This window comes from Drosophila pseudoobscura, chromosome X, assembly GCF_009870125.1.
Source record: "Drosophila pseudoobscura strain MV-25-SWS-2005 chromosome X, UCI_Dpse_MV25, whole genome shotgun sequence".
In the NCBI taxonomy this organism is placed as follows: Eukaryota; Metazoa; Arthropoda; class Insecta; order Diptera; family Drosophilidae; genus Drosophila; species Drosophila pseudoobscura.
This window is the reverse complement of record NC_046683.1, coordinates 57,136,674-57,162,939: the sequence shown is the minus strand read 5'-3', so window position 1 is coordinate 57,162,939 and position 26,266 is coordinate 57,136,674. Positions and strand designations below refer to the sequence as shown.

The 26,266-nt window shown below is 43.4% G+C and overlaps 1 protein-coding gene across 2 annotated transcripts; it reads left to right on the top strand.

The window, feature by feature from the left end:
• The first annotated feature begins 344 nt into the window (after positions 1-344).
• Positions 345-25,187, top strand: tfc (Brevican core protein triforce). Of its 2 annotated transcripts, XM_001352424.4 has the most exons (5): positions 345-1,590; positions 7,579-8,064; positions 17,928-18,031; positions 23,303-23,411; positions 24,598-25,187. In XM_001352424.4, exons 1-5 carry the CDS (start codon positions 1,296-1,298, stop codon positions 24,846-24,848), a joined length of 1,245 nt encoding a protein of 414 aa, XP_001352460.4. In that variant the 5' UTR covers positions 345-1,295; the 3' UTR covers positions 24,849-25,187. The 2 variants fall into 2 exon arrangements, with proteins under 2 accessions (XP_001352460.4, XP_015043577.1); XM_015188091.2 differs by lacking the exons at positions 345-1,590; positions 7,579-8,064 and adding an exon at positions 12,930-13,460.
• The last annotated feature ends 1,079 nt before the right edge of the window (positions 25,188-26,266 follow it).

The following is a 26,266-nucleotide window of genomic DNA, read 5'->3' as shown; positions in this document are numbered from 1 at the left end:
CCATAAGACTATTAATAAACCGAAGGCCGAAGCAGTTTCGCATCTAAAAATACATCTTCATGGATTCTTCATGGATCTCTGGCTTACCGCAGCAGCAGAACCAGCGCCCAGGCAGGGCATCTCCAAGCCGAAGACCATCTTCATCTATTGCACACCTGTAATTAAAAGACACCACAAACCGCATCTCCGGCAGAGATCGGTGCACCCAATGCAGAGGCTGGTCATCGCAAAACGAGTTGCAGAGGCGGAGGCAGATCATGAGATCGCGAGAGGGACAGAGAGAGACACGACTCGACTCGACTCGATTCGACTCGATTTGTGGTCTCTGCTGACCGCCGATCGAGACAGCGCTCCGCCGATCTGCAGCTGGCTCGGAGAGGAATCGAGCGATGGAACGTGTTTTAGTTGCGTTCAAACGCTTTAGTCTGTAAGTCTCGCCGCTTCGATCGCAAGGAAAGCTGAAAGACTGAAAGACTGAAAGGCAGAAAGACAACGAGCGAAACGAAGTAAAGCCGAAGTGTGTGTACGGTTCGAGGGTCCAGCATCGAGTGCGGACCACTTTTGAGATCGGTCAAGTCCAAGCCGAAGAAGAGAGAGTAAAGGCCGAAAAGAGTAAGAGAGGAGCGATCGATTCATCGATCGTTGGCTCTCCCGATCTCACTCTCACTCTCACTCTTTCTCGCTCTCTCGCGCTCTTTCTATCGCTTTGAAAAGCGGAAAGAAAGTAAAACGATTACTTAATCCGCGTTCCGCGTTCCAACGGCGTTCAACGGCAACACCAGAGGCGCCCCTACACCCGCCTCTATAGCCTCCATCCCAACCCCCACACCCCTCCCTCAACCGATGACAGCTTTCGGGCTTTCGGGAGAAAACACAAGTATTTTTGACGGGGACAAAGACAGAAAGGCCAGCGACCCAGCAGCGATCTAACCAGAGGAGATCCGATTCACATTATCATTGATAATTTAGAAAGCGAAGCTGAATACCAAATAGGCGACTACTAGATCTGGACATCTGTCGTATCGACATCCACACGGCGACACAGCAACACCGCGACACTGCGACACTGCGACACTCTCCCATTCCCATTTCCATTTCCAATCCGGAGATCGTGGACCCACAGCCACAGTTTGGTTTCAGTTACAGTCCGGGGTCGCGGCTCTTACCTTGGGGCTTTCTCCAGCAGCAGCAGCAGCAGCAACGCGTTCAGATTGTGCCTCAAATATAACTAAAGTGCACTTGCAACATTTGGTTTTTTTTTTTTACTGGTGTCTAGACCGCAAAAAGCAGTGATAATGATACGCCTCACGCTCTTGATAGTGCTCATGCTGTTGGTCAGTGTCGATTCCGGTAACAAAGCACCCCAGCACGCCGCCATGGCAGCTGCAGCATCCGATTCCATTCCTCCTCCATCCGCAACAAGCAATGTGCCACACAATTTCCATCATCATCAGTACAGCCCCAGCCACAGCAATGCCACCAGCAGCACAAGTAGAGGAAATATTCCAGTCAACGCCAGAAGAGAGGAGACTCCAAGCCCGGGGGCTACCTCTGAGGAGGTCGTCTCCAGTGGCCTCCGCGACAAGAGAGGTAAGTACTTCCTCGAGTGGGTAACGGGGCAGGGGAATGGGGAATGGAGGCACAAGTGTCTCCTCGATTGTCTCTAAATCCGTGTCACGGTCAGTCATTGGGGGTCTCTGTCCGTCCGTCCGTTCGTCCGTCCGTCTGTCCGCGTGCCCGCCTGTCTGTGTGTGTCAATGGATTGGCAAATATTAACAATTGCACTTGGGCAGATTGCCTTTTTTTGGATCAGTTTGAAGGGCTTATTGCCATGGTATTTGCATGTAGGTGTTTGGGAATTTAATTGGGGATTGTCTAGGGCTTTCGATTAATTTACTTGGAAATCGGAAATTTAAGCGGAAAATATAAGAGAAATGTGCATGAAAGAAGTGCATTATTTATGTGATGGGTTTCGTTATGGGATATTAAAGAGGCTTCATCGGGAACTTAATCAATCGATAAGAAATATTATTAATGAAGGATACATATATATACCACATATGTATATTTACAAGAGATTTCACGAAGAATCCTTTAGTTTCGGTTTCGGGCTCTCCACAATCTAGAATCTAAAGCGAGATATGACGCTGAGGGAAGGCGGAGTATAGATTCTGAGACATCCAACCATATTTGAAGAAGAATAACACCAAATATATCTCTCAGAATCATAATCCGGAATATTGCAGAATTTTTAAGAATAAATTAATTAAAATTGGGACTCCAAGAATACCCTTTTTCCTATAAAAGTCTGTTTGTAATCAAATCCGTTCAATGCGTTAGCGAACTCTTTAAGATTCTTTATCCCTTAGATAAAACTTGGGTATTTCATCATTAGGGATTTTTAGCTGGTCTCTCTGCTCGTTGCATTCGAAACGTATGTGTATCCATTCGCTTATGGGACATTTGTAAGCCGAATCAACGGTGAATGGTCTCTGTTCGAAATGCATGTGTATCCTTTCGCTTATGGGACACTCTAAAAATGCCCGAATATGCCCTAGGGCAAGAGAACAGTTCACTTCTTGGGATTTCCATTTATGGACTACAGCAAACATCTCACATTTCTCTGCCATAACGGTAGTTCTCTTTTGGAAATGTCATAAATATGTGAGTTCTACTTTGGACACAAACGAACCGAATCGAATCGAATCGCGCCGAATCAGAGCTGATCGTCCGAACTCAAAAAACTCTCACAGCATGGCTTCTCCTCCCCTGTATAGAATAAAGATAGACAGATAGATGGATAGATGTATTTATAATAGGCAGGTGGTAGGTGCGCGTTCAATGCCCATCTTCTTGTTGCATAAATATTCAACGATCCAGTTTTGAATATTATTTTTCACTGAAACTGTGATTCCGATTTCGAGTTCGATTTTGATTTTGATTTTTGGCTGCATTTCGAATGCCGGAATGCTGATGACCTCAGAATATTAAATGAATTATTTCAGAAGACTAGAAGAAAACAAAAAAAAAACAAAGATACAGCAACGACGACAACGCAAAACCGAAAAAAAACCATCATATTCGTAAAATGAAATTTTATGCAAAACGCGAAATTAAGAAACGAAAGAATTATGGGGAGTGTTGTCGACACACAACCAAAATTTGTTTGGTCTTTCACCTTGTGACATTTTGGCGAGGAGACAGAAAGAGAGAGAGAGTAAGGGAGAGAGAAAGAACAAAAGCCGAGGAGCCGTCGATGATGGCAGATGAGGCACGTGTCTCTCCATCATTTCCCCGCAAGAGGCAAGAAGCAAGAAACAAGAAACATTTCCAAAGATTAATGAGTCTACTACTTGGACGGAGAAGAAGAGTTCAGTCACCTCTCCGTCATCGCTAATTACTGGGTATTATGCCAATAAAATACTTTGGTATTCGTTTCGATTTGCATTGGAAATACCATTCGAAATTAGCCGAAAGTTTCAGCCAGAAAAATATGTAAATTTTTCTATTAAAATGTGAACAAATCTCTAAAAAATAATAAAACACAATACCTTTGAGGCTTGAGTTTCTTCGAGCCTACAACTTAAGAACTCAAGATTGGTAATTTGTCAAGATAAGGTTTGCCTTTGACGCCTCCGAAGAGACGACGGGCAGTACAATACTCTTTCTAGGTAGGACTTATTCTTTTAGAGTTTTCCATTCAGTATTGGTTCTTAAAATAGAATGAATAGAAATTAGAGATTAATTCTTACACTAGTAGAAGATTCTATGGGAATACATGAGATATTCCACTCAAAAAAACAACAGGAGACGGCTTAAATGGTTTTGACTACAATCGAAGCTGAAAAATATTGAATAATACGATCCTGTATTTTGAAGATTAACAAGATATAATCCTCTAAGAATGCTTAAAACTGAAAATTCATGAGGAATCACTTGAAAAGTAGAACGGTCTTTGTCGGGCCACTTGGAGAGGATAGAAAGTTCCTTGGGGTTTTAAGACACTTCATGGTTCCATTGATCCATCCATTAATCATAAGAAAATCAAAAGTTGTATTCGCTTACCTTTTCGATACCGATGATACCAATCGAAAACCAACTTCTTCCCATACTCCTGTGAGGCCTCCTTCTGTTCGAAAGAGCATCGGAGTTGTGCCTATAAAAACACACAACATTTTCAAAGTTAATTTAATAAATATTTTTCTAGCTTTCGGCTTGACATTGAAACGCAGCATCGAGACTTAACTTAATTATGATCTAAGCAGACAATATATCAGACGAGTGTATCGGAGTCAGAAACCGATTCTCAAGAGAGGCCGTCAATCAAATACCTGGCTTTTGGCTGCGTAACGTATACGCCGCATGGGCCTAAGTCTGGCTGTTCATGTAATTATGTACTCCAAAAGGGGAGGGGGGAGGAGGTGGGGAGAACAGATACAAGAGGATTACGCAAGACAAAGAAAACAACCAAATGTATCTTTTAATGTGGATGGAATGCCGGGGAGGCTGTGGGCCGAGCAAACATTTAGCGGGGCAGGCATTGCGAAATATGCTTTTGTTTTCACAGTGCCACAGTAGCACAGTGGCACAGAGTGGCCAGAGAGTTGCCACAGAGCAACTCCCCTCATGAATGAATGCAACAACGACTGCTAATTTGACCTCTTTCCAGCGAAGCGGCAATTGCATGGCCCTCAAGTTGCACTGAAACTTCTGTTGCAGTTGCAAATGCAGTGGCAGTTGCAGATACATTAACAGAGAGGTTCTTAGCCGCAGATGCTAGTCAGAATGATTTACGGCCTACGGATAGGTTCAGTTTCTCGTACTCTCGTACCCTCGTACCCTCGCACTCTCGGTGTAGTTTTTCTCAAGGCAGTCCCCCGTTCGCTCAACATCCTCGGCGAGTTGTCATGATTTATGCGGTGGCCTGTGCAAACGACAATTAGCCAAGTATCTGCTACAGTTGTTGCACACAGCCATAGATACAGATACTCTGATGCACAGATACATATCGGAATGGAAACTGACAGACAACTGGGTCACCGAATCGTCGTCGTCGTCGTTGTCGTTGTCGTTGTCGTGCACCCCTTCCTTCCTTCCTTCCACCCATCCTTGCTTCTGCTGCGTGCCCCGGCCAGCAATCGACAGACAACTGCATTTAAGATCCAATAAAGTCAGGCATTTAGGCCATCACGACTACTGCTGGCCGGCCATTTGCAACTGTTTGTGTGTCATATTTTGGAGCCCACTTTTCGATTGGCCAACAACTCCCAACAATGGCACGTAAATTAGAGCTCATAATGGAGCTCCAATGGGGCCCAGCACGTCAAGGATTTACGAGTAGTACGAGTATCTGTCAGAACAATCACTCGATAATGGCACAATCATTCCAAATTCTTTTCGAGTGCGTGCCTTTGTTCGCCCTCTCGTTGTGTATCTCAAAGATACCGACCTAAGCCCCTGCCCCCAGCTCTAATTTCGTTTTCGTTTGCCAGTAATTACAGCCACAAAAAGGTAGCCTCTTGTTCAATGACTTGGCTTTTTTTTTATTTTAACTGGCTCTGCGGCATTCCATAGTTTTAATGAAAATTTCGAACATCCGCTGGGTATTCAATTCGAAAAAATCACTTAAAATTTTGTTGAATAAATTGATTAGCAATTGCTGTTGATGGAGAGATGATTGAATCACTTAAGATTCCTTTGGTTTCACTTGGAAATTCCGTTTTTTCTCCCTTTTCCTGTGGGGAAATGGCTTACAAAGGATTTCTATCACTAATTCAACTTTAAACGGAGTAAATCTGAGTTGTTTTATCGCATTTATCGAAATATAAATACCAGTCGAAACGTTTTTGTCGAGGCACAGGCAATCCATAAGATATCTTTATAATTTTCCACTTACCTCTCAAAGAGGATTCTTCTTTCTTCAACACTATCAAACGTGTTTTCTATATGGAAACTACTCTCCTTATCCACTTTTTCCTTAGGGAAATGGATCGTAACCTCTCGAAAGACCGTTAATGGCATAACCTCTTCATTTCCTCTTTCCTCCATTTCACTTTCCATTAACAAGCACTTCCAATAGCTCTCCAATTACCAAAAGCCATAAGCCATAAGCCATAAGCCATAAGCCATAAGCCATAACCACTTTCCATCGCACAACTCCTCGAAAAAGATCTGCCATATAGATCTCATTCCATGAAAAGAGATCCCATTGATGATTTCTCGTACCATTACGCGTTCGCGTACACGTACACGTATGAAGTGTTGCTTTTGGCGATTCATTAAGCGAATGCCATCGGATAAGCCCCCGAGTGCCGGCCAGCAGAGGCAGAGGCAGAGGCCTTGTTTCCACAGTCAATCTGCCACATAATGTTTCACCTGACATCTGGGGCACCCCTGCCCCCTCCCGTAAGCGGCACTCAATCACCGACACAAATGTCAGGGCGGAATTTTCAACTCATCTCAACGCTGCAGCCAAAAGAGATTCAAAAAAGAGTAAAAAAAACACAGAAAAAGATTAAAGAAATATTAAAAACAATTACATTTAATTGCATAATAAAAAATGGGGGGCATTCCTCGTGGCGGGAAGATACGCCAAGCCGTGGCTGCCCCGTGGAATACCGCATAAATTTGTGCCCAAAATGCCACTCAATTATGGGCTAAGGGCTGGGCGTGGCCCTAATGCCTCATGAGGCATTTAGCAGCAGCTTTTTTATATCAATTATTTGGCAATTCCCAGAGGGGCCACTGGAACTGGAAATGGAAATGAAACGACCTGCAATCCGCTTAACTGCGGGGCAGTAAAAGCACCTCTGCAATGGCCGTGGCCTTGACACAGTTTTGGCAAGGGATCCCGCCCACCCTCCACATGAGGGTACATCCAAAGGGGGAATACCCTTTCTCTGATCAATGCAACCCCCTACAAAGGACGACTCCTTTATCGTTTATGAATATTTCATTGATTGCATATATATTTCTATCTGAATAGCGAGAGAAACGACTCCTTCTTCCAACAGGTGACTCTTCAGATCTTCAGTCAGATATTAGCATATTTCCCTTTGGGCTTCAAGAGATCTCGTACTGCCACTCGAACCATCCCTCAGTGATCTCTCATTCGGATATTACCATATTTCCATACCACTCCACTCCTCAAGACACTTCAAAAGGGCATAAGGGGTATTCCTTTGGTTCCCAGAGACAGGCCTCGTCGCTGGCTGCTGTTGATGTTGATGAATGTGTGTCACTTGAAGAAACCGAAACGATGTAATCAAAAATTCATCAAAAGACACTCAGACACTCATCTCCGTTCACATTCGGAGATCATAAACGGCTTTTTGGCTTCCATTAAATCTCCATTCCCGCAAAAGTGTAATCAAAGTTTCGTTGGTTTTTGTTTTTAAATTACTTTATTTTCAACACCTCATCTGGGGGACGTGGGACTCTTATATGATGTTGTCCCGCACTTTATGTAATTGCCAGCCCAAAAATATCGGGGGATTGCACAACTGATTCGACCCACATGGGTACACCCATGATTCGTGATTGATTTGTGATTAATCGTGCCACATACGTGTTTTTCAGGCACCAATCAGGCGGCAGCGAATGGCAATGCGGCGCCCGGCTTCCAGTTGGATCAGAGCGAGCTCCAGCGTCAGAATCAGATAACCCAACAGATATTCGCCAACTATTTGGAGCGGCGGCTGTTTCCCAATCGCAGTGTCAGCCAGAAGATCCCCACCATAGCGGACATCCTCCCGAAGCCGAAGCCATCGGCCAGGCCACGTCCCCGAGGCTTTGCGGCCAGCGATGGGGGCCTCAAGCGGAGCGGCGGCGGGGCACAGCGGAATCGGCTGGCAGCAGCGGCGGCCAAGCGCCACACGAGCAGCTCCCAAAAGAATCGGGACTTCGGGGAGGAGGAGGAGGACCAGCAGCCGCAGGCCGCCGCCCATCAGGACGACTTCGACGACGATGTCCAGGAGTCGCTGCAGAGCGTCGAGTCGGAGCAGCACGATCAGTACTATGGCAACATATTCCATCGGGATCCCAGCGAGAACGAGATCGATGCGGGTGAGTCGACAATCAATCACCCCATAGATTGAGTGATCAGCCTTCGATCGCCTCATTTCCGTAGATCTGTGGATCGGTTAGAGAGGGGGAGGCCATGCCTTTAGCCACGCTGATCAGCCATCCATCCATCAATCCATCAATCGCCGACAAGTAGTCGCTAAGTAAATTAGTTCCACCTAATGGCAGCTCCCTTCCATCATCATTATCTTTACGATAACTAAAACCAAGCCGTAAAAAACCATAAAACTGTTTCAGTTTCGGTTGGCTTTGAGGCGTTTCTCTGCTCTGCCTGAAGCTGTTGCTTCATTCCATTCCTTTAACAGCTATTCCTGGCACTCCATTCCACTCATTCCATGCCTGATGAAAATGCCATTCCATTTAGAGCGAGTTCCATCACTCTTCCATTGCACTGCCTGCCGTTTAAGGGCATTTTCTGCCTCCTGCTGTGAATGCCATTCGATTATCCTCGACCTTTCCTTCCACCACTTAAATGCCCTACGAATCTCTCTGTTTATTTTTCCTCTTGTTTCAGCAGATTTCTAGCATTCCATTGTAAGTCGCCCCTCTTCTGTTGCAGTTATTCCATTTTTGGTCATCCCATCCTTATCTTATCCAAACGAATGTTTTCTCTAATATAATACAATTGTCCTCTCATCTTGTTTAATGTTTCATTAGTTTCCATTTACTTTTAATCATATTTCCCCGTTTCTGTTTACGTTTCCATGCATTCCCTGCGCGTTCGTACGTTCCATCCAATTAGTGTTCTGCTTCTGTTTACTTTTCCATTCATTCCTCTGTGTGCCACATCCAATTAGTGTTCCATTTCTGCGTGTTTTCCTTCCAATTACTAATCCATTTCAAGCATTACTTTTCCCATTTGACTGTTGACATTTCTTCACCTTTTTTCTGTGTGCATTGATCGCTTTGGCGCCTCCGTTTGCGGGGCCACCAGTGCGTATGATGAATGCCCTCGAGCCCTCGAACCGAAGTTTACATAAGCCGCAAGCGTTGTCTTCGTTTTGGTTTTTCGTCAGGGGCTATTTGCACAATTTTAAGGCGAAAAAATTGGCAAATATATTAAGTTTTATTTCACTTGGCCCCCCAGGGTCGGCGACGCGACGGCAGACTCCACACCCTTCTCCTTTGTCTGCGGCCCTGAGCAGAAAATCTGCGGAACTGCTCGAAATTTACGGCCAGCAGGCGAATCTCGTGGCATCGCAACGAATCGCAACGAATCGCAGCGAATCGAACTCGAAATCGATGTCTAGAAGTAGTTCGATGACGGTATTTTTATTTTATTTCACTTGAACGTCAAACCATCGAAATTTATGGACCACACGGCACAACATACACACAAAACCCAAGCTCAAGCTCAAGCTCGAACCCGAACCCGAACGACGACTGTGAAACAAAAGAGGTTGTGCCATAAAAATCGAAATTGAATTTCAGTTTGAGCTTCAGCTCCGAGGAGGCATTGCACCCACGATTGGCAGCACTGGCGGCAGTGCCAGAACTTGTTGAGGATTGCGAAATGATTCTATTGGCAATTCCCCTAAATCGAATCCGACAGGCGATTGAGATAAGCACTGGGTATCGAATGGATAAATGAAATATTATGATTGCTTATTGATGATGGTATTCAAAATTAATTCTGTCGTAGAACCCACGCAGAACCTCAGGCAAACCAACCGATGGGCGCTGCCGCATTGCGCGCAGCACGTGCAAGCTTTTCTGGTATTCCTTTCTGGTTCTCCTTGATCTAGAAATTCCATTTATACAAAAATCAGTTGATATTCAAGGAATATCGCCATCACAAGAACATCATAGCCCAGAATGTGGAAAACAAGTTCCCAGACGGACTGTCTGATTCTTTAAATTGTTATGAGAAAGGAAGCGCCCTTAAAGCAAGAAGAGGGGCGCTGCCGCATGACACACAATCTTGAAATATGCGATGAACGTCCATAAAAAGGTCTTCCTTAAATGTTTTACTTGATCTAACAAAAGATTCTTTCTTCGTCGTGATTTATGGTTTTTTATGACACAAAAATCATGAATGCTTCCAAAGTATAGTATCCAAACATCCACTTAGATGCACCTGAAATGTTTTAATCAAACAAAGCAACAAAGCAACAAACACAAGGTGGCAGCAGCCTGGCAACAGCCGCAGAAATCACACACAAAATTAGCAACAAAAGCCGGGTTTGAATTGAAACAAACTTTTGGCGTGAAGATCCACCAAAGGCCAAGAGACCTGCGTAGTTTGTTTAGGGGATTCACATGATTTTGAAGGTTGTTTCAGGGGATTCGCTGGCTTCCAAGAATCGAGAAATTGGGGGCTGGGAAATCTGGCTGTATGCAAATCTGGCAAAGATAATTATAGAGCTATTCCATTAATAAATGGAAAATAGTAGCTATAAATATCATTCAACAGAAATGCCTTCTAATGGTTTTATAATTTCCTGTAATAGCCGTCAAATTAATTCGGTTTTAATTGTTGTATTCCGATTCTTGTATGCCGCGAGTGACGACCCCAAGCAGAGGATACTACAGATAGATTTCAATATGCAGATACAGATACGTTTATGCTAAAGAAGTTTTATATTGTGATCAGCCCATGGACCTTCGGATAGCAATGAACTCCGCCGTCGTCGTATATATCTATTTGACTTATATATTTCTTTTTCGACTGGTCTCTAATCTGGTTTCGTTTTTTTTGTCTGAATGGAAATGAAATCTTAACGCAAATCGAAATAAAACACGCATTAAGTTTACGAAATCTTGTTTCTTGTTTTTCCAATTAATTAATTAGTTCGGGCTACCCCCCCAGTGGCCCGGGGCAGGGGATAAGGGGAGAAGAACCGCCACGAAATCCACGAAATCTGTAGCGAATCTTGAAGGCGATGCCGCACTTACAAGACACTCGTACCACAAAACGAACGAACAAAAATTCATCCAAAAAACACGTAAGAAAAGAGGGGCCCCAAAAAAAGGTAGCCGCAGAAGTTGATTTTTATGCAAAAGATACAACAACAAGAAAACGCTTGTACTTCAACGGTGGCACCGGCAACACCAACAGGCAACAAGTGGCTGCCACTTGCCTCCCCTTCACTCCTCTCCTGCCCCTTCGGTTCGCTTTGGTGCGATTTTGGTTTTGTTTTTCGTATTTCCTCACAAATTGCGGCCATTGCAGAGGGGATTCCAACTCCATGCCTCCACCTTCGGCACCTCCGCACCCATCTGCTGCTGACATTTTGGCCCCACAAAAAAAAGTTGTCAATAGTTTTTGCTGCGGAATCAATTTTTATGGCCGAGTCTTAATTGGTGGCACAATCGTACACCCGTCCCTCCCGCACACTCGTGCGATACATAGATACATGTGTGTGTGTATATGTTTTTATAAGCCCAATCGGATTATCGGTATTTGGAAAAAAGAATCTTTTGAACACTTTAATCTGGAAATATCTGCAGTTCTTAATGGAGTGACATCTTTAATGGTAGATGTCCTCTCGATGATGATCGATGGGAGTGTAGAGGAATGCCAGACGATTGCTGTGCAATCTATGGGTCATTTATCACATAATCACCGATAAATATCGTTGGGAGAGCTATGGCAGGATAGGTAATGTTGGAAGGAGATACGAAGAGATTAATTGAATACTGTGTAGCATTAAGACGCATGCAATCGATAAATATCGATAGCTGCAAGTAGGAAGAACAGAAGATACAGAAATACACACATGATACAGCATAACAAGGCATCCCAGTAGATCTGAGTGGTGTATGCCTTTTTTCATCTTTGTATTTTCTTTTGATCAATCGATAATTTATCGATAAATATCAATTCTCTATCAATCACGAGATTCATGCGAGTTACAGGAGATACAGATTGCAATTCCCTTATTCTCTGAGAAATATGCAAGAAAATCGATCAACAACATATCGATAAACGTCGATAAGAGATCCATGAGATATGTAGACACATTCAGACCCCCATTCCCATCCCAAATCAACTCCATAATGTTTGTCTCTCCAGCAAACATCTTCATTCCGTCCCACCACCATGGTATTTCCAGTGGGCTCCACATATCTTTGTGATCTCCAAACAAACATCACGCATACGCATGGGGTGACAGCAAGCCTTATATAAAGCGCACTTCAGAGCAAAGTGAATCACAATCTAAACGAAAAACTAGTTCATCAGCAGCATGACATCAAGGTCATTGCTTGACTGCTGAATGTGTGCGGGATTCAGTGAGAAAACAGTTAGAGGTAAAGTTTTGACCATATTCAGAGACCAATCTCGGGGAGTCCATCCATCCATCCATCCATCGAGGGGATGGCTATGTGTTGTGTAATCCGAGAACCTTCTTCTTCTATTCGGTTCTTTGTTTCATTTCGAAACCGCAGAGAATCGAAACCAGAATGACTTTGGGGCGTACCGCTGTGGTGTTTGTTTCAGGCGTCACACACGTCCACGCTTCGGTGATGGCTTGGACCTTGGTGAGGCTTCGGCTTCGGCTTCAGCTTCAGCTTCAATCTTGAGATACCGCGTCACCCACAGCTCTGTGGAGGCTGATGCTTGCGTCAAGTGTTTGACAAACAGTCAGGCCAGTTCAGGCCAGAGCCAGAGCCACAAGTGTCCGCTGTCCATACATGGGGATCTCGATCTCTCGCTCTGATGTTAATCTTTCGAGTTTCGTTACGGAACAAGTTCGTCTTCGAGCTCTGGGATCTCTCTCTTAAACCAGTCTTGCAACCTCTCTCTCTCTCTCTCTCTCGTAGAGTCTCTCTTCTCTTCAGAGATCTCTCTCTGTGTCTCTCTTTCTCTGTCTTGGGGGGGATTCTGCCTTGGTTTGAACCGAAGCCAACCAAAAACTTTAGTTCTTCGACAGCCGACATTCAGTTTGGGCGCGCGCCTGCGCACATATCTCACAGTTTTTTATTTACTCGCGAGTATCTTTTTATTATTCGTAACAAAACTTTCGATTTCGTCTCGATTCGATTCGATTCCAAGCCACAGATAAGCATCTGCATTTTATTCAAAATAATTCATAAATCGAACGAAAACAATCAATAACCCCAATAAAATCTCAATAAACAAAATATGCACACAGCCACACAAAAAGCGAAACTTTTTTCATAAATATTTGTACGGAATTTTCAGGGTAAAAGTGTGTTTTTTTTGTTTTTTGCGGAAGTGTAACCAAAAAAAAATAAAAATATACATATACAAAAATATTTATTCATTTTTTGCACCGTATAAACGATTGAAAGCATGCAGAATTATTATATTTTGTCTGTGATACTCTCGGTCCAGCTGCTGGGCAGCCTGGACACGAGGACAATGGCCATGGCAACGCCACAGAGCAAAGGAGCCGTCCAGGGTCCTGTAACGGGTATGTGTGCACACGGCTCTCTAAAAACTCATTCATTGCATAAGACTCTCCTCGCCACTCACGACTCGCGACTCACGATAGACGGTTTCCATGGAGGGAATCCTACTACAAAAAGAAAACTGGAAAAGAAACAAATTCAAAATTCACTTTCACTTTTCTCGGTTCGGGGATTGGGTGAACAGATGGATCGCTGGGCAGCCGGATGGACTGCATCCACGGACGGGAATGTGTGAAGTGGTTGGCTGCTTAATTAGGGAGATTTCAGTCGTAGTTTACGGCCGAGAGGGGCTTCTGTTTAGGCCGTGCGTCCACGTCCGTCCACCTACTGCTGCTTTTGGCCCGATTTGGCCGCGATGGTTTGCTCTGAAAATCCAAATTAATCAAAATGTTTGCCCACCTTTTTCGTGGTGCTGTTGCTGTTGAAATGTTCGTAATAAAACACACCATTTGGTTGACATGCGAAATCGTGGCCATTCATCAATTAGTCAACGGAAAAAGTGCCCTAAATGGGTTTCCAAATTTTAAGTGAAGTTCAGGGTCAATCGTTGATTGGAATTGATTGAAGATAAAGTGATGGGAAGGAGTATTGAACGTGTCCTTAAACAAATTACTGTGAGATGTCCTGGGGTTCCATCTGCTATTGAATTGAAGTATAATTTGGAGCTAAATCTGAATTTTTCCAAGTGTCACGCGTCCTGCGGCTGTGCTCCTCGGTTGTGGCGAGGACACAGACCTCTTTGGTCGATTTGGCACTTTTTCTGCTACGCGGAGTATCCGATGGGCGCTCCTGCAAGACGCGCCAACACTTGAAAGAACTCTGAAATGTGTCCCAATACTTGCCCAAATCTTAGCAGAATCAACCAGTTTTCATCAATCTCTCAATCCCATTCGAATTTTTTATTGCATTTCTAGCCGCTTGAATTTCCATTTTTTAAACATTGAATTAATTTCCGCTTAATCCCCCGAAACCGATACGAGTCCACAATCTCTTTTTCTGCTAAAAAATTGCATCGTTCCAGCACAAAAGTTAATTAATAATATTTATAAAAGTCACAACATAATCATAAACACAGAAAAAAAGAAGAACTCAACTGAACCGAACCGAACCGAATTTAATTATTCAGAAATTCTTTTGTTTGCCTCTTACGTCAAACAAAAAACCGACAAAATTTGCATATAACACACAAAAATGTTCTTCTATAAAATATGTGGCAGGAAGAGAAGGAAGATATATATTGTACGCATGTATATATTGTTGAATGTCTGGTTGATGATGCAGATGTTTCATGCACATATCTCTCCTTTTATGGGTTCTCTTCTTGTTTTGGCTTTTGTTTGTCATGAGTTTTCTGCCGTTTTCTGGTGTTTCAACGAAGGTCGACATCTTGTGGTATAAATATAAATTTAATTGCTGGAATCAGGCGCTCAGATCAGGGTTTATCCACCGCTTAACGAGGTATCCAACGAATTGACATTGACTTTTAGCAAACTTCGGAAACTCGTTTATGATTCTCTTGCGGCTCTGGCGACTCTGTCGGCTGTTGCGGCTAATAAATCATACGAACACAAACCCTCGACGGTTTCGGGCTCTAGGAACTCTAAGCCATAATCCCCGCACAAGTTTCGGCAAATGTTTGCCTTAAAGTTTATCAAACAATTAATGAATATATTCAATTTACCGTTTTCCTATCAGCTCCCCCAGCCCCCAGCTCCCATTCCCCGACCCCAGATCTTAATCAATTTTGCACCTTTAATTGTGTTGCATGTCTGTGTGCGTGTGGCTGTCTTGCTGTCTGTCTGTCTGTCTGTCTGTCTGTCGGATGAAAGATGGAAGATGTTCGGTTCACAGCTGGAGACTGGTTTGCATTTACGGGCTCTGTGGCTTCGAGATTATATATAATTAGCAAAACTGTTTTAATTCAATGATGCAACAGGTGCGGCAGGCAGAACGGACGATCATCAGAGCTGCAGGAATACCATTTAGAGGGATAAGTATAGGGGGGGGGAAAGGTTTCCGCTTAAAGGGCGTTGATATCTTACAGTGGAATCTTTGAGTGGAAATTATGTAGGAAAGGAGTGCATACCATTCAAAAGGTGGTCCTTCCATAACCGAGGGGTGCTGCCGCATGACCCGTTTACTTAAGAGTCTCTAAGCCTCGGAAACTCTCCTTTAAAAAAGGAATATTCCATAAGATATGCTATTCTACGAGGTACTGCCAGCAATGTTCCTTCAGGAACGATGCTACAATCAATAAGGAGCTTTCTTGCTGAAACTGTCGTCCTCGCGTCATGCGGCAGGGCTCCTCGGTTGGTCTGCGTTTCTAAGACAAGCTTTGGCCACTGGCCCTAGGTGTTGCAATCTATTTAGGGATGTTGTATGGCATTCTCTTGGTGGAAGTTTGTTTCGAGAAGGTTTCTTCCTTAGTTTCCAATCAACTTCCAGGGAACTCCATGAACTTTAAGAGCTGCAATATATCTTTCGTGTCTTCAGGTGAGAATGTTGCCTAAATTCACGAGAACAAAGATTTACTACCATCGCCGCCTAATATATGCTGGACACCTGAACACCTTATAAAAGGTGTCTGAATAAAACATTGCCATTGATTTAAACCCAAATCTCAAGACCTCTACGAGGCTGGCATTGTTTCTGCCAAAACAAAACACAAAACAGTCAAAATGTTAACTGCTTTTTGGCCATGTTTTCACACGGGCCTGGGCCCCGTTGGCTTGATGACCCGTTGTACGTTCATTGTTTAATTTATTTCTTTATATTTTTGGCGGAACGAGACGCCCCCAACAAACATACAACATACAGCATTCAACATCATGAAAGTTTCAGCAACATTTGGCGGAGGCGACCTTCAAACGAATGGGCCGGCAGCACATTTCGGATGATTAATTAACAGACATTAGCGGACACAGAAAAAAAAAACTCCATTACGAAACAAAAGGGAAACCATTTGGCTTTCATTTTCTCTCATTTGTTTAGAAGGAATGTGGCATGTGCCGCGCTGTGCCGCCTCCCGTAAATGACCTTCACATACTTGTGGCCACAAATCGAAACAAATGCCCGGCCTTGATTCACATTCCAGCAAAAGAGTAAAGTTCTATCTGGTTCAAGCCCGAATCTCCATCACGTCATTTGGGACTAGGCCGCAACGAAACATTTCCAGGCGTCTCAGACGAGTCGAACGTGTTCTCGATTGCAGTACGACTACGACTACGACTACGCGTACAAGTCCGAGTCCGAGTCCGAGTACGGGTGCGGGTGCGGGTATTCTTCTAGGGGGAACCAGTTCTTGAGTCTCAAAACTCGAACTCGAACTAGACTCCAAATCCGAGCCACGAGTCCGTTGTTTCCCTGTGACTCTCATTCAGCGGGGTGTCGTTCATAACTCAATTTCTTTCTCTTTCCTCTGATCCGCAATTAGTCCGCGAATGCTCAACCTTTTGTTCTATCAAAATCCGTTTATGGTGCGGTACGGCATTTAAGATTTAAGATTTACGATGCTTTTTATGGGCCATCGAAGAGTTGGTTAATTAAGCTGCCCCTCAAACGATGACTCAAACGCAGCAACAGGAGGAAGATCTTTGGTGACAGATGCATCATCATTCCAACTCGTTTTCCCTAAAGAAAAAAACCAGACGCAACGTTTTTGTTGAATCAATGGTACTACCCAGATCTGTAGTTATGCATCTTGTAGATGATGATCCATGTTCCAAAAGAGTTGAGGCACATCTACTTTCTTTCAGAAGCGAATCTTTTCGACTCTAAGCTTGTAGTCTTCCACAGAAACAAAAGAAGATAGGATCCTTATAGCTGTTTGAAATACTTAGAAAAAGGACTTCTTTAAATATTCTTCTGCAGTCTTTATCTCCAGATCTAAGGTTCTGTCTTGGAAATATCATACATATTCTAAGTGTTTTTCTTGCGAGTATCAGTCAGAATAGTTGTTAGTCAATAGTCAATAAAAAGGTCAAAGATCAGTAGATCTTTTAACGTTTTTACTTCATTTAATTATCATATAGAACATTTTATAGATGTAGAATAGTTCGCCAAAAAGTCAAAGATCAAAGATTCTTTCAACTGATTATCATACAGAGAGGTTAAGGTTCTTTTAATGATTCTTGCCATGTGATTATATATAAATTTAATATGCAAAGTTCTTTCAGATAAATATCACAAGCAAAAGGCCTGTTTTATACCTAGAAATATCTCTGAAAGTATCAGATCTCAGATCTTAGGTTCCTTCCTTGTTACACACATTTTTCACGCAATATTCCATAAATCCATAAACATGCAATCATTATTACCGACAGAAATCGTTTATAACAGTTGCATAAATCATCTCACAAGCCTCCTGTCTCCTGCCTCCTGCCTCCTGGCTGTTTCTCTTTATTTCGTTTCATTTTTCCTTGGAATCTGTATCTGTAATCCTTATGCCCGTTTTCGATCTCTATTTATAGACTGCCCGAACTGCGTGGACGAGTCACAGTACACGCCGAACAAATGGACAATGCCGCTGCTGAAGCTCGGGGAGAAGCGCTATTACCTGGGCATCTTCTTCAAGGTAAGCGGCATTCCACATTCCACACTCCACACGATGCCATGCCCCGTGCGATGGCCCATTCTCGTAATGTGGCCAATAAAGTAACCAACAAAATAACCAACCAAAAGTGCAACTGTCCAGATGCCTCAGCCGTCGGTCGAGACAACGGTCAACGGGGCTTTGCAAGTCCGGTTTGATGGGTCGGTCGTCTCTCCAGTGGATACTCACTCGTGGCAGCAGCTGCCATTTGCCGTCTGCCGTTGCCTCCGCCGTCTGCTGATTGCAAGAGGATGATGGCATATGGAATATTTACAGCAGCAGAAGAACCAGCTTTACATTGCACCGAGCAACGGGTTTTGGGGCTTATAGAAATACCAATACCATAACCAGAAACCAAGAAACTGAAGGTTTTCCAACTGAGAGTATTCTTCGGTTAGAACAAAGTCTAGTCTAGTTATCGATTGCCGATCAACAGATTTGGGGAGAGAAAACTCAAACTGTAGCCAGCTTTCAGTAGAGTTCTACCCTTTCCATTGAAGTTCGATACATTATAACGATTAACAGCAACTGAATTGTCCAATAGGTTATTGTTAAGGACTTTCTTTCAGTTAAAACAAAAAGTACCCATCAATTCCTGCAGTTTTGAGTACAGTTCTCGCATTTTCATTGAGCTTCGATACACGATATCGATTAATAATCGAATTGATGCACAGAATTCGTTCTTAAGGCATGAAATTGTCAAAGGAAATCGATACAATGGCTATCCTTCAGTTAGTCTCATTGATTTAATCATCGTCACGTTTCGGCACCGTTCTCGACCTTCTATTGAGTGTCGATACATCTCGATATCGACCAAAAATCGATTACATTAACGAAATAGCCTTAGAACTGCGTTCAATGTCAGTCTGATACCTTGAGGGCCGCTCCATCAGAAGTGCGGTATCATATCAACAATAAAAAAAGAGAGGCGCGTGCTTGGCCACGCATCGCATCACATCACGTAGTAGATCTCGAATAACAGATCTTCAACCTTACTCGTATGCTGGAATATCTAGATAAATATGCGTTAGGCTTTTCATATAAAAACAAATTAGTCAAGAGAGCCCAGAAACCGCTCGAGTCATTGGCATCACTCGATCGATCGACTCGATCGAATGGAATGAAACGGAATGGAATCGAGGGGTGTGGTATGCAAATGTGCGTCACAAACTGAATTATATTTCATTGGTGGCAGGTCTCCTTGAACTTTAAAGCCAAAGCCAAAGCAAAGCCATCAAATTGGAAGAGCTTTGGCCATTGTAAACCAAATCGCATGCAGCCGGATTATTCATTGTATTTTCATTCAAAAACTAAATGAGGAAACGGAGGGCCACCATCGGTAATGGATCAAGCCACTGACAAGCAGAGTTCGGAGTTGAGGATTGATGGAGCAACCAAAGTGCACGCGATACCACTTTTGATCTCGAATATTGAGGCTAATACTCAATGGAAATATTTCGGTCTTGGGAACCACTGAACTCTGAGCCCTGAGCTCTGAATGAGTCAGAGAATGGAGTTTCAAGTTAGATATGGCCATCTAATGGAATAACTTCATATCCCTTGATAGCTAACAAGATTTCGGGCAAATACTGTTGTCTAAATGGAGATCTTTCTTCGAAAACCTTGAGAACCACTTAAGAAAGAATTACAGATGGGTTTTTAAAGCTGTAGAAGGAGCCGTTGAATCACCTAAAGTTGTGTCTCAAGAGATCTTTCACAGAAATCCTTGGTAACTACATTGAATGATGGAGACAAGGGATTTCAAACCTTCTAACGTATTTTTGACGACTTATTCTTGACGCCAGGATTTCTCTAATTCATATCTTTAAATGATAGTTAGATAGAACCTTCTTTTATCCTTGATATTTTTGAGGGGGAGGCACAACGTTCAGAGACAGTTCTCTTCCCTACGGAATTTCTTGAAAATATTCAAAAGAGAGGCCCCGAAAGCCCTCTACCGTAATAATTCCTTTAAAATCTCTAGGATCCCATCGAAAACTCATCTCAAAATATGCTAATTTCGTTTTATAAACCCCGATTATTCACCTCCCATTGGCAATTTCTACATTATACACCCAAACAGAATAAAAATGTTTTATTTCTGGTGGGAAATAAATGTCTGAAATTTTAATGCGACATTTCAACGCTTTAATTGCAGTAAAAAGTGAAACAAAGCCAGAGACAAATCAAAAGCACACAAACAAGTAAATATTTAATCAAATTTCGTTGCATATTTTCGGTTTATGAACGTTTGCCTCCCCCCTGCGGGTTCCCCTCTCGCTTCGCGAAGAGCTTTTTGTAAATAAAACACAATTCCATTTGGAGTATGCCGCCAGATAAACAGCGGGGATTGAGAATACATTATGAGGTAATTAATTGAACAATTCCCTTCCCCTTCCCCTTCCCCCACCACCACCGCAATCGCCGAATGTTGCTCATTCGCTGATTAGCCAAAAGATAGGGAAACACACATCCAAGTATCAAAACAGAAAACAAAAAGAAAGTCATAAATATATCCGAAATTTGCCTGCTAACGGTACCTCTGCCTTTCTCTCCGATTCTTCAATTCGAAACGCAGGCAATTGTCAAAGCGATTAAAGTTTTAAGCATCTCGTAAGCTCAGAACATTGGCATTTTAATTTGGTTTTAATTTTTAATTGTTTTTATATGAAAATACCCTAGAGTCTGGCGGATATACACACTTTGAGGATACGTTTGTAGCTTGAGGAAAAACTCATATATCATAATGATATTTCGTATACATTTTTTGAGGAGTCCCCCCATTCAAAAGTTGGATGATTTTCAGGAAATTAATCTGTGAAATTTGTTTAAAAACTTTGAAGTCTCTTAAAGGGTATTGGAGAGGGAGGCGCTCATTCGTTAAGAATACTAGTCTCTCTAGTGGAAAAGAAATTAATTCCATTCCCTCTCAAGTGAGAACAACGTTCCATTCCATCGTTTCCAAGCCAACAACCACCGTAACCTTGGCCTTAAATTCGTTGAAAATCCATTGAGCTGCTTAAAGACTTTGCACTTGGATTTCTTCGCCTGAATCCGTATCTGTTTCCTCTTCTTAAACCAAACTTCCCCCTAATTATATCCTGAATTTTTTAGATCATTTTGGTTCCTATAAATACCGCATATTAATGGGAAATTTCTGCATTTAGTAGAGCATTTCAGTGCTCAAAATATCCACCATTTAGTAGAGCATATCCTTTCAATCGTTAACCAACAAATTACCATTGAAACACACTTATTTTTTAATGGTTCTGCTTTGGTTTTGCTTTAATTAATATTCAAAAGTTCTGCATTAATTACCGCATAGGTGTACAGCGTTTGCCGAAAGTGTTTTCCGTATATTTATGGGGAATTCGCTTAATTAAGAGTTCTGCCCAATATTTCATTTTCAACTCATTCGAAAACTCGAAATTCATTCAGTCGTTCGGCCATTTAGTGTTTCGGCTGTTTTTTATTCGGTGGCATGACGATACGTTAAATACAACTGAGTATTACGCAATGCAATGCAGTAATATTATGAGCAATTTGATGCAAATTTCAATTCGTGTGTAAATATGCAAATGAAGCAATTAAATTATATATTTTCGTCTTTTTTTTTTCTTTTTTTGGGGGAAAATTAATGCCCGGCAGAGGCAGAGGCAGGGGGTATCTCGTTACAGACGCGTTTACGCAGGCGCAAATCAAATCAAAATTTAATTGAGAGACAGAAATTGGCGGAGGGAGGAGGGAGCCAGAGGAGCTGCCTGCTTGCCTGCCTGCCTGTGGAGTGTTGGCCATGCTAATGACATTAACAACATGTCCCACATTTTGTTTGCCACTTAATTGAGTTTCGTGTAAAACTTCATTCGGTTGATTGGTCCGTGTTCCGTGCTCCGTGCTCCGTGCACCAATTCCGTCCACTCTTTCCATCCGTCCTGTCTTCCTTCCATTTTGTGGTAATAGAATTTCGTCTGTGGTTTGTGGCTTGAAGAAATTTAATTAAATAAAAGAGGAAAACCTAGAGAAATCAATAGCTCTCAGGAAAGCCTGCTCCCCAAAGATCTCTAGAGGTAGGCCTTGGAAGTATCTCCAGAAGGAAAGACAACCTGAAGGGCTGCTTTCCACTCAAAGATCTCCCTCTGTAGGAATGCTTTGGTCTAACCAAAAAATCAGACAACAACTCCACTGACAAACCATTAACCTGTCTCTGTCGTCTCCTGCTCTGCCTTAAACCGACATCCGAAACCACTGAAAGGACTCCTCGGACTCCTCCCCCCTCCCCCCTCTCTCCTTGACTCCCTGCTTCGCCTCTGTACAACAAAAACTAATTGACTTCTTGGCGTCGAGCGAGAGATGAGCTGAACCTTTTTACAGCCCAATAAACGCTTTCACCTGCGAGTGGAGCTCCCATTAAACACCTTCTTGGCCGGTTGTGTGCCACATGTGGCATGCACGCAGCAGCAGGCGGTGGCGGTGGCATGCCCCGCTTTATTCGCGCACAATTACGGCTAATACAATTAGGGGCAAGTTAATGGGGTTACAGGTGGGCCATGGCATGCCCCGAAAGGATGTGGCCGGCTAGCGATGGAGCAGTGGCGGAGCGAGGGGGGATGTAAGGATGGCAGGATGGATAGTTGTGTAATCGATTTATGTGCACATCAGAGAGCCGCCTCGCAGCAACAGCGACCGCAAATGGCGGCAGGAAGGCATGAAGGCATGAAGGCAGGAATGGAATGGCGATGCGCCCAATCAACAGGAGATATTCTCTCTCTCTCTCTCTCTCTCTCTCTCTCTCTCTGTGGCACTTTCTCTCCGTTTTGTGTTCTTTTTCCATATCCCTGGCTAATGACGGGGTGGGGCGACAAAAGGGAGTCCAAAGTCCATTAGAGTTAATTGAATATGTATGTACGTATGGTTTTCGGATTGAAATTGATTCCGATTTGGCTGTCAATTTCGATGCAGAATCACATTTTAGAAAACCGCATCGCCAAAAACACTAATTGGCATCCGAGAGATACATATACATTCAATTTCCAACCGACACACACACACGCCCGCAGATATATGGACACAAATACACAGATATGTATCTCCATTCAACGCCCCATTTGACTTTTATTGACACAAACTTTTCAGCGGCTGTTTTTGGTGGCAGCTTGGGGGGGGGGCTGTGTCACACAATTATATAATCATGCAGCGCTTTGGCTTTCCATTCATCTCTCTTAACGATTTTCTCGCTTGTTTTTCTTTTTGCAGGCAAACTGGTTCAAAGCCACACAATACTGCCGCTACCATGGCATGCATTTGGCGAGCATTTCATCACAAGAAGAGAACGATAGACTGGAGAAGCACATACGTGACTTTGGTAAGTGAAACACAAGAGACACGAGCGGAGACGCCGTGAAAACTTTATCCGCAACTCTGTCAAACCATTGACACAACAGATAGACAGATAGACAGGCGGACGGACGGACTTGGGGCATGCAACATGCAACTTAAATCACTAGAAAAGCCGATCAATATGACAATAGGCATGAGAGACAAAAGCCATTTTCAAATGGTCTGCCGACTGGTCAGCGGCACTCGACTTTCGAGCGTCTATGTGGCATAATACACGGAAGTTGGTAACCGAAAACCCCCGCACACAAAACAAGCCCCAACAAACATGCAACACACACACACACACACACACACACACAAAGGGAAACAGACAACAGAGATATGCAACGCCAGAGGTTAAGCGAATGGGAATAATGGCAGCAGATGGTGGATGGTGGATGGTGGATTGTGGAGCTAACGAACTCCTCCGTTGCATAAATCTCCAGAGAGGGCCACAAAAAGAATTGCTAAAAGTGAATGTTGCACACTCGAATGTTGAGCGTTGAAAGCTGCAACGGTTGCAGGGCCATGGGCACAGACCACGCCCAAACTCACTGTGCGGCAGAGCGAGATGGAGATAGACACATTCAAATGGCATTCAAATCTAGGATAAAATGCACAGACCATGCGGAGGACCCGGCCCACGACCTGGATAGTATTATGGAGAGATCTAGAGCCCAATAAGAGCTCACCATTACGCCCCATACAAATTACAGTAAAATTACAATAACTATATCCCATCAAGGTGATTTTCGGCGAATAGATAGATACCCTTACCTACCTTACCCTACCCTTTGAAATAATTATATCCCATGAGGAGTATTATAGATACACTGTAACTGTTAAAGCTACTGCCATAATGATGGGATTCAACAGCGGTCCAGGGTGTCCAGGGGGGGATGCGGGTGTTTATCTCGGCGATTCTCCGTCAGGTCCTTGATCATCCTGTTGGGCAGGTCCTGGGCTGGCTGTAGCTTGGCTAGTCCACCCAGGAGCCTGGTACTGGTACTGGTATTTCCCGGACAGAGAATGCCCACTTTTCCGGCTCGTTGCAGGCATTTCCACGCCTCCAAAAAACATCCTTGGCACCCCTCTCCAGTCGTATATTTGAATACACATATTTGTACGCCTTTTATTTCATTCTGGTGGTGTTTTTTTTGCATATTCCACAGGCCTGGGCCACGAACATTTCTGGATATCCGGCACGGACCTGGCCGACGAGGGCAACTTCTTCTGGATGGCCACCGGTCGTCCGATAACATTCACCAACTGGAATGCCGGGGAGCCGAACAACTTCCGCTACGAGAACGGGGAGGAGGAGAACTGCCTGGAGCTGTGGAATCGCGACGGCAAGGGCCTCAAGTGGAACGACTCGCCCTGCAGCTTCGAGACCTACTTCGTCTGCGAGGTGCAGCCGAACTAGGAGGCGCCACAGAACCCACACACAACACACAACACAAGACAAAAGACACATCCATTTAGGCATATAGTGATTAGTGATCCAAGGTTAGACGCCTTAACCCTCGGGTTACCGCGAAACTTACAAGCGAAAGTGAAAGTGAAAGTGGACGTGGACGTGGCAGGAGCACGCAGTGAGAGAAAGTAGGGTTTTATGTATGTGTAATGTAAGTGTATAAAATTTTTTTTGTTGATAATTAGATAGTAAACGTAATTAAATTATAATTAGGACACTCTCCGTCTATCTTCTCATGTAAATCCGATATACAAAAATAATACAAATAAATTGTATATTCAAAATAAATCGTTCCATTTCTTGTTTTTCATTTTTGTGCACAATAATCTGAGGACAAAAAAAGGTAAGAAAAAGGTATTTGAATGATTAATATTAATTTTACAAAGATCCAATAAGATTTCAAAGAAAAACAGGATAAAACAGAAAGAAGACCTTCGTTGGATTGACTTGAATCGAAACTTTAATCTGTGCAAATGAAGAAATCACGAAATCGCACAGCTCTGAAGGAGCAAAGGATGTCTCATGGGATGCATGTTCGTTGGATAAGATCTAATGACCCCCAGCTGTGGGAAACCAGACAAAACACAACCCAAATCGAATGAAAATTGCCGTAGGAATATTTCTAGAACACCATATTCTTGGATAGATAGTAATATGAATATTTACTGAAATATATGCAAAGAATCCTTTGACAATACCTGGTATTCCTCTTCAGGGACATCCCATCCCTTGAACCATAATTTTCCGAGTGGTTTCCATTCCAAATCAAAATCTATCACAAGTTCAAGCAGCGCTTAAATTAAATAGAAATTGCACCATCAAAATATTCAATTAGATTTATGTCCTGCCCCCGCCACTCCCCCAACAGCCCATCCTATCATTTTGAGAGCATCAATTGGTGTGTATTTTTTGCCATTACACAAATTTCGAAGCATGGAAGCCGCGCATCATTTCATCATCGGTTTGCCCATGGGGTGCAACGGTGCGTATGAGCAATCCATTTTGAAGAGAGAACGCCCAGGCCCAGCCCCAGCCGCAGCACAAACCATCTTTCCATCCATTCATTCCCTACTTTCGCTCCCTCTCCTCTCGGCAGCCCCCGCCCCTCCCCCTTATACGATAATCAGGATGTTTTGCCATAATGCGCGCAAATAAAATTGAAAGTGCCTGTCGGGGCAGGAGGGTGTGGGGTGTCCCTTCCTTCCACACCCACACCCACACCCACACTCTCTCTCTCTCTCTCTCTGGGGATGCAGCCACCTGTCGTCTGTGTACGTGCACGTGTGAGCGCGTGGGTGTGTGTTGCGGCAACTAAACACCAAACTAAAGCTGATAAAAAAATCTGCTGCTGCTGCTGCTTTTGTTGC